This window comes from Vicia villosa, unplaced genomic scaffold (genome assembly GCF_029867415.1).
Source record: "Vicia villosa cultivar HV-30 ecotype Madison, WI unplaced genomic scaffold, Vvil1.0 ctg.000621F_1_1, whole genome shotgun sequence".
Taxonomy (NCBI): Eukaryota; Viridiplantae; Streptophyta; class Magnoliopsida; order Fabales; family Fabaceae; genus Vicia; species Vicia villosa.
Window position 1 is genome coordinate 257,169 of NW_026705279.1, and position 8,888 is coordinate 266,056.

General features: G+C 35.0%; 2 protein-coding genes across 2 annotated transcripts; one reads left to right on the forward strand and one right to left on the reverse strand.

The window, feature by feature from the left end:
• Window positions 1-342: 342 nt before the first annotated feature.
• On the reverse strand, window positions 343-2,011 carry LOC131629838 (uncharacterized mitochondrial protein AtMg00810-like). Its single transcript, XM_058900637.1, has 2 exons — window positions 1,667-2,011; window positions 343-417 (listed from the first exon to the last, which is right to left on the reverse strand). Exons 1-2 carry the CDS (start codon window positions 2,009-2,011, stop codon window positions 343-345), a joined length of 420 nt encoding a protein of 139 aa, XP_058756620.1.
• A 4,269-nt stretch (window positions 2,012-6,280) lies between these two features.
• Window positions 6,281-8,888, forward strand: LOC131629857 (protein MODIFIER OF SNC1 11-like). Its single transcript, XM_058900658.1, has 6 exons — window positions 6,281-6,724; window positions 6,807-6,884; window positions 6,981-7,109; window positions 7,230-7,293; window positions 7,474-7,553; window positions 7,684-8,888. The coding sequence occupies exons 1-5, from the start codon at window positions 6,438-6,440 to the stop codon at window positions 7,507-7,509; spliced, it is 594 nt and encodes a 197-aa protein (XP_058756641.1). The 5' UTR covers window positions 6,281-6,437; the 3' UTR covers window positions 7,510-7,553; window positions 7,684-8,888.

Sequence of the window (8,888 nt, forward strand, 5' to 3'; positions counted from 1 at the left end):
GAAAATTTGGCGAGAAACTTTTGGAGGGAAGAAGTTGCAGGATTATAATTTAGTATGATGATATGATATGATGACTAGTATGTAACGAGGTATATTAATAAAAGACTCTTCATGTACTCTAAAATTTAAGATTCATATATCCTTCTTTCATCTATTATATTTAACTCTTTGTTAAACCTCTCAATGTAAGACCGAAATTGAACCTAAGATTTTCACCGACTTTGATTTTCTTTGAAATGTTGTGAAATGGATAAAGAAAAATTTGGAGCTCTTCCCACGAGCTAATTAATATGTTTCACAATCATTAATCCATGGTACTAATATTCAAAATGAGTGAATAACTTACAAACCACCAGGAATGGAATATACGACAGAACAACTGACACCGGTGAACACTTGGAACTCATCAATGTCCACCTAAATTTCAGCGTATAGAATATTCATTGATTCATCTACTAAAACATTTTTGTAGGAGATGTCTCTATCCCTTTTGAAAACATCAGATGCTGAGGAAGATGAGGCGTGGATGCGACGACGGTTGCGGTGCCTGAGACAACAGCCCTCAGACTCAGATCTTAAGGGGGAGTGTCTTCACGAAACCAAGGAACATATTTTATGCCTCCACAACCTCGTGTGGTCAGTGATACCTAGGTGATTCTGCATGATCTTCATTGTAGTTTGCCATTATGTCGTCATGGACCTGGGTCGATCATTTAGCCTTCTACGTAGTAGAAGATGGCTAAGATTGATTATTTTGATTCCTTGGAGTCGTTCATTCTGGTGCACTAGCATTGTTGACTCTTTGGACCATCATCAACATGTCTCTTTGTAGTGTGTTTGTTTCAAAGTTAGTTGTTGTAGTTGCATGAGTGGTAGTTTGTGATGCGCCAACCTCTCCTTATAAGTAGGTAGGTGGAAATTGTTACGAAAATTGTCTTGATGTCTTTCTCTATTGTATTTCACACTATTTATAATAATGTCAATAGTTACAGGTAATTACAATTCATAATGATTGATTACAAATCATAATTACTAATTATAATTCAAAATGAATAATTATTTTAATCTAGGATAGTAAATTACTCACAATAAAGACAAAGATTAATTCGTGATTAGCATCTCCCTCAAATTGTCGGGTTTAGTCAAAGAGCGTCAATTTACTAATAAGAAACTGATGTCGTGGGCGTGGAATAACCTTGGTAAGAATATATATGGCCTGCAACTGAGTACTTACATGAGGAAGTGATATCAATCGATCATCATAGGCGTCATGACAATCAACTTCTATAATACATTCAAAAAAATTAGGATTTGTAACAATTTAAATGACTCTTGTATTGTCAGCATAAAGTGAAATAGACCCTATTTGGGGAAATATAAGTTCACCCAAAAGACCTATAGCCAAAGTATTTTTGAGTAAGCGGCAGACATGGCACAATACTCAAATTCATTAGAAGATTTAGAAAATCTTTCTTGCTTCTTAATTTACCAAGAGATAAATGAAGAACTAAAAAAATGCATCAATCAACATCATTGTAAGCACTCAATTAAAGAAAAATTCCAGCGAGAAAAATAAACCATGGTGAATGGTTCCCTTCAAGTAGTGAATTATACCACAAACTCCAACCAAGTGAAGATGGAGATGAGAATTTATGAATTGACTTACTCGCTGAACAACAAAATATATTTCAGGGCGAGTAATAGTTAAGTAACTAAGGCCACCCACAAGTTGTGGATACAATAAGGGATCAGACAAAGGATCTTTATCATCACGGTGATATTTTACATTAACCTCAAAGGGAGTACCAACCAGATTAGGCGATTGAAGACCCGTCATAGAAAGCAAATTTATAGCATACTTGTGTTGATGGAGAAAGATACGCTTAGATGTAGAATTAACATAAAGACCAAGGGAATAATGTAGTTCACCAAGATATTTCTTATGAAATGAAGCCTGTAATTGTTGTTTAAGTCTCTGAATAAAAGCATGATCAAAACCAGTAATAACCATATCATGAACATACAAAAGAAGTAAGACAATTCCCTTATATATGTTATGAATAAATAGAGAGGAATAATACCGACTCTTAGTGAAGGATAACCCAAGTATAGTGGAGCAATATTTTTCATATCAATGCTCTATGTGTTTGTTTCAAACCATATAAGAAGTGTTTAAGCTTGCAAACACCCTTGAATGAAGAGAGCAAGCCTTGAGGGGATGTCATATAAATGTCTTCAGCCAGGTCATCATGAGTAAAAGCATGCTTCATATCCATTTGATGAAGAGACCATCCATTAGAAGCAAATATAGATGTTACAAAGCGAATAATTGTCATTATGGCCACCGGTACAAATATCTCATCATAATCAATTCTATATTTCTGTTTGTTTCTTAAAACAGCCAAGCGAGCCTTGTAACGGTTGAAGGATCCATCAGAATTCAATTTCACATAATACACCCATTTGCAGCCAATGGATTTGACATTTGGAGGACAGTAGACAATATTCCATGTGAATTTATCTTAAAGAGCCTGAAGTTACTCTTTCATTACTTTCAAACATACACGTATACTTGCATGCGATACATTTTAGACAGTAACAATCATCCACAAACATCAAAGGAGAAATAATAGGGATGTTTCTCCCCGCACGAAAGTTTTTTCACTTACACTTTTCAATAGAATAATAAATAAAATGAGATGGTTTATCCATGCATAATACAAACATATATGGGAAATTGGATCTCATTTTCGGATACCTCGTTGTGGTAAAAAATACTCATTTCTAGCACAATTCCAATTCACTTTTGGTTTATACGCTTGAATTTCATGCATAATCCTATTAATCATATTATACAGGAGCTTAATCTTAGATAAAATCCTCCAAATTAATTCCCAACTCAATTCATCGTACGCTTTAGATAAATCCACTTTTATAGAAAAGTAACATTTATTTCCTTTCATCTTGTCCATACTATGCACCATTTCCCTTGAAACAATAAGATTATCATGGATGTTTCTCCTCGACACAAAACCAATTTGAAAAGATGAAACCAAAATAGGTACATATTTCTTATAATTTGTATTGCGCAATGATATGGGACGAAATTGAGAAACATATTGCAGTTGGTTAACCTTAGGAATCAAGCAAATATCAGTTTGATTTACCAAGGAAATCTCACCTAGGATTATCGCACACTTCGCAAAAAAAATTGCAAACTTTGCTTCCAACTACTTCCCGAGGTTTTTGATAGAAACCTATTGGAAATCCATCAGGCCCAAACATTCTCCAAGGTTTCATAGCAAACACAACATTATAGAATTCTTCATCACTAGTCCAAGCATCTAATCTCTATTGCACATCCTTTTCTAAAGCTGGAAAGGTGAGGGGAGTCTGAAACCACTCAGTTCTAATGGCACTAAGAGCAAACAAATTCCTGCAGAAGTTGTTAACCAATGCAAATAGTTGGTCTCTATATCTTCTATCTAATGACCATGATCATCCTTTATCATAATAATATTATTTCGTCGCCTTCTACTAAATATTTTAATATGGTAATACCGCATATTCTGATCACTATCCATTAACCATTTCGCACGCGATTATTGGTACAAAATTAACTTTTCTTCCTTTAGAGTATTATGAAGTTCCAACTATAAGTTCTTATATAGTATTTTAAAACCTACCACATTCACACCATTGAGCAAGCTCTTATGGATACCATTAATTCAAGCCATAAACTCATTCTTATTCACAATTTGGTGTACAACAGATTACTTATATCCTTTGATTGCTTTCTGCAACTGTATAAAGTTATATGTCATGTTGATATCTTTTTCCCCAGCCTTTTGAACCATCTCATAATACGAGTTATCAACAATCCATACACTCTCAAACTTAAATTTTCTGGAGGCCACCAGATGGGAAACATCAAGTAGAGTAATGAAAATAGGATGATGATCAGAAAAATCCACCCTAGTCAAAATTTTGACACAAGGATTCAAAAAATTCAACCTCCATTGCTTATTTCTCAAAGCCCTATGAAGACTTTCATAAATACGTTGACCACCATGCAACATGTGTCATATCCAAGTATATTTTGGCTCTACAAACCCTATATCCAAAAACTTGCATTCATTGATTCTTCCTCTAAAAATACCTCACCTCTTAATGGACATAAACACTTCACCTTTCTTCTCAGCTGCACGAGTAATATCATTAAAATTTCGGGTCAACAACCAAGGTTCATTCATATTCTGAGAAATCGCTGCCACATCTTCCCATAACAAACATTTATTCTCCACATAGGGGCTATCATAGAGTGTTGTTAATAACAATATACTATGTTAAGGTTGTTGTGCCCTTATTTGGATAAAATGCAACTTTATACTACATAGTTCAAAACAAATTTGTTCTCTTCTTCAAGCAACCATCGTACCTTCAGCATAGCCTTGGCTACTCGTATATAATACTCCATCATTACCTAGTCGCTGGAAAGTAATATATAAGTTACTAGGATTTCACCGAGTCTCCATAATGACAAGCATGAGTGACTTATGCATCATAACATATTGCTTACAATAACGATAAAAAAGCTTGTTGGTTTCACCTCTACAATTCCACAAACAATCTTGCATTTTGTATCAATCATAAAGAATATATTCCTAAAATAAAAATCATCCACCAACCAATTAATTTGTTATTCTTATGTGTTTATGTCACCCATCCATATATTATTCATTTTCCATAATTGGTACTTGATCATTTGCATCCATAAACACTCAATTTTCACTATTTTCTCGCCTTCCTCAATAGCATTAGCTCGAGGACGTGTAATGTTAACATATGATGGTATGGGTGGGTTAAGAGTAACTACCCCCATTCAATTCCTGTTAAATAGAGCTTAATAAAGATGATTCGTAACCACTCATTTCTACAACCCTACTTCTTGTTGATTCTTTAATATATGTCCTCCATTATTTCCTCTTTCCCTTTCACCCAACTTACCAATATTGGACCTTTTGAACTGGGTCTCAATATCTTTATCCACAATATTAAGTTTCAATTTATCCACCATATGTTCTAATTCTTTTCTACTAACATTATTGGTTTTTCCTTTAAAAACATGTGATACACGTGTAGCCAATTTCAAATCTTTAACTGCATTCTTCTCAATAATTGCCCCATTTGAAAAATTCTTTCCACTACTTTCTTTCTTACTTACATTTTCCATTTCTGAATTTAGGAAGACTAATAATAACATTACATATCTTTACAACGCCCCTATCATTGTCATTTAATGCCACGTTGCCCTCTTTCTTTTTAACATTAACAACAAAATCATTATTTATTTTCAATATCTCCTCATTCAAAGTAATAAATCTCGACCCCTTTAATGTTGTGGCCTTATTAACTCTTGTTAGAGCATTATTTCTCTGGCCGTCATCCGCCCTTTGTCCTCTACGGACTTTTTGTACTACGCTAAAAGGATTATCATTTCCAATTTCAGCATAATTCCCTCATACACCTCTTTCAACTCCTCCTTTTCTTGATTCATTGGTTGCTTTCCTATATTTGAATTTGGTTTCTTAGTTTATCAGGACATCCTTCCATATAGTGGTCAAACTTGCCACACTTGTCGCACAACAAATGCAAGCTTCATATTCAATATTGTATTTCTTTCCTTTTTATAGTGAACATTGTTATGAGTGGTTTATAGAGATTGACTTTAACACATAATCTTGCATATGTCCCACGCTTTTGCTGTAACATATTCTTATCAACTTTCACAGTTTTTCCTACTCGATTACAACCAAATAATAAAACCTTTGTATCATAATATTGAATAGGCAATCTAGAGATACGAATCCAAACAACCACATTCTCAATAATATCAATAAGTGGATGAAAGTTGGGGCTTCATTCCTTCGCCATTCAAAAATGATCATATATGAACCAAGGACACTCAATTAGAAGATTACATTCTTATCATCTTCATGCATATAGAGAACAACATAGTAATTATTACTCAGATCAATGATACTGATTACACCTTTTCTTGACTCAGATATGTTTCAAATGCATTTATAACTTCACACTAATTCTCCCCTCATGGAGATGTTATACATCCTATGATTTTCCGGGGTGCTCCACTATTAAATAGAATAGAATGTTATCTTAAAATTTTCAACCGATATCTAATCATGAATGAAATAAAATAATTTTATTTAAGTTTAAGTAATTATTTTTATGGTCAAATAATAATAGTTAGAAAAGGAAGAGGGAAAGGTAGTGGAAAGAATAATAAGCTAATTACAAAACTGAGACAACACAATTTTCAGAACTAAAAGAATATCAGAACCATCCCTTGTACTTCCGCGACGTTTCTCTCATCACCTCCACCGCTGTTTATCTCTCCAATCGAACTTCCACTTCCGATGGCAACCCCTGCCACAACCGCCGCCGCCACCACCCCCACCCCCACCACCACCAAACCAACTGAGGAAAACCCTCTCGAAACCCTAGACTCCACCTCCCCCAAACCCCTCTCAGATTCAATACCCGACGACAAAGATGCAAACGACAACAAAACCAAAGAAACACCGGCTGAAACCGAAGGCGACGCTCCACTTTCCGATGTTCAGAAGAAGATGCGCCGCGCAGAGCGATTCGGTATTTCCGTCCAGTTGTCCGAGAAAGAGAAGCGCAATTCACGAGCCGAAAGGTATATAATGTTTCATCTTCCACCGACATTTCTTGATTTCTTTCTAACAAACAACTGAATTTAGGGTTTGTTGCGATTGCAGATTTGGTTCTGCTTCTGTATTACAGGGACCTGAGGGATCAAAAGCGGAAGATCTGAAACGGAAGGCTAGGGCAGAGAGGTATTCAATTTCCCCTTTCTAACCCTAAACCCTAACTGATGACTAGTTTAATTTGAAATTCAAGTGAACATTGTTGCTTATTCTGATTCTTCACAGGTTTGGGATTCCTACTCCTTCTACAGCTGCCGACGAGGATGCAAAGAAGAAAGCTCGTCTTGCTAGGTTTGCACCTGGTTCTAAGGCTGATCCTGCTGAGGAAGATAAAAAGAAAGCAAGAGCACTCAGGTGTGTGTTTCTTATCATATTTTGTTTATCGTATTTCATAGAATTTCATATAAACATTTCTATCATATGCCATTTCCCATGTCATCCATCTTATTATGTCACTATGTTCTTTGTTCCCAGGTTTTCAAAGGCATCATCAACCCCTCTGTCTCAACAAGTCAATGCTGAAGCAAACATTGAGCCTGTAAGGCCCATTGGTGACATCTAATACTTTTTTGTTTATCTAAAGATGAAAAAATTGCTTTTGTTTGTTTGACATTTATGTTTGTTCTGTGGTTCAACTACAAGGCCCTTTGGTGATTTCCAAAACTTTTTGTTTTTTTTGGTTTGAAATTTATGTTTGTTCTTTTCTTCATATTATAAGGCTGCTATTACGGGTAATGCTGGAGGAGGGACCTGATTTATCAGCTTGCTTCTTTTATTGTAGGATTTTCTTTCTTTCTTGTAAGTCTTCTGCTCTTTCATGTTACTCTTTGCTTTTGTAAATTACACATACATTTAATTTGACCTGATTTATGATTATGATATTGTTTTTCATACGCGTTTTTTTTTTTTTTTTTGAAATTTTCTGCAGTTATAGTTTTTAGCACTTCAATATTCAGAATGGCTTCCGCACACCGTATCTACTCTTTGAACTATTAATCCCCAGATGCATCTACCTTCCTCCAAGCCGTAGATAGATTCAAGTGTTCAGATGTCGCCTGCTTTTGTTTCGTTTCGTCTCAGTATTGGCTCTCTAGGTGTCACCTCTGGGTAAATATTGGCCGTCTTCATAGTGTCACTTATCTTAAAATCAGCAAAGATTTTAATATTAGAATCTACAGCCTTCAAAAATTTAGATGAATGAATGTTTTTTTATAGGAACTTATCTGTTTAAAGTTATCTTCTGTTCGTTAAATGCTCATTATCACTGTGCCAAAAGGTAGTGCTAGATTGGTTTTACAGGTCCAATGTATCGCTGATCCAGAATTTGGTAATGTTAGCAGCATAGGTTTTGTTGTTTAGTGTGTCTTTGAAGGGCAATGAATAACTGTGAAATAGGCCCTTCTATTATATACTAGCAGCGTGCATAATGCAAGATGAACTTTTTTCTGGTAAGTGCATGACATGTATTTTGGGGAGAGGTGGGTAAAGTTAGATTTCTTCATCTTCTTTGAGTAATAAGGCTCACTCAGGTTATCTATTTTAATTGTTCTAGGCCTAGTTTCTTTCTAACAAATTTTAAAGGGGGAGTGCAAGCATGGAACTACTGATAATGGCTGCATTTGTACTTTTGCATCTGACATGCTTTCCTCCATCCCTTTTATGTTCTGAGTTTTTTGTTGCTGTGTTTATGCCCCTATTTCACTTCTATGGTTGTATCATGTTTGAATCATATGAAAAAAAGTGATCACAGCACATTGCATGAATCTGAAGCATGCCCTTTGAAAAAGGATCAATATACTATGTGGCTGAATCCTGATGCTTTTTTATGTAGGTGCTTAAACTTGACTTTTTTTTTTAATTAAGGCTGTAGCTTCTAATTTCTATTACCTTTGCTGTTATTTTAAAGATAAGTGAACACTTTGAAGTTTTATATCCGAAGTTGCCAACATAGAAAATTGTATATCTGTAGTGCTGGATGTGGAGAAAACTCTGTAATTTTTTGTTGTTGCTGAGATAGTAACTTGTAATCTATTTCGTATGGACCAAAGCTTGGAGAATATAGTATTCTGTTTCTGGGGTTGACATTTCTTTCTTGGCTGTACAAATGAATGGAAGGACCATTATTTCATACAA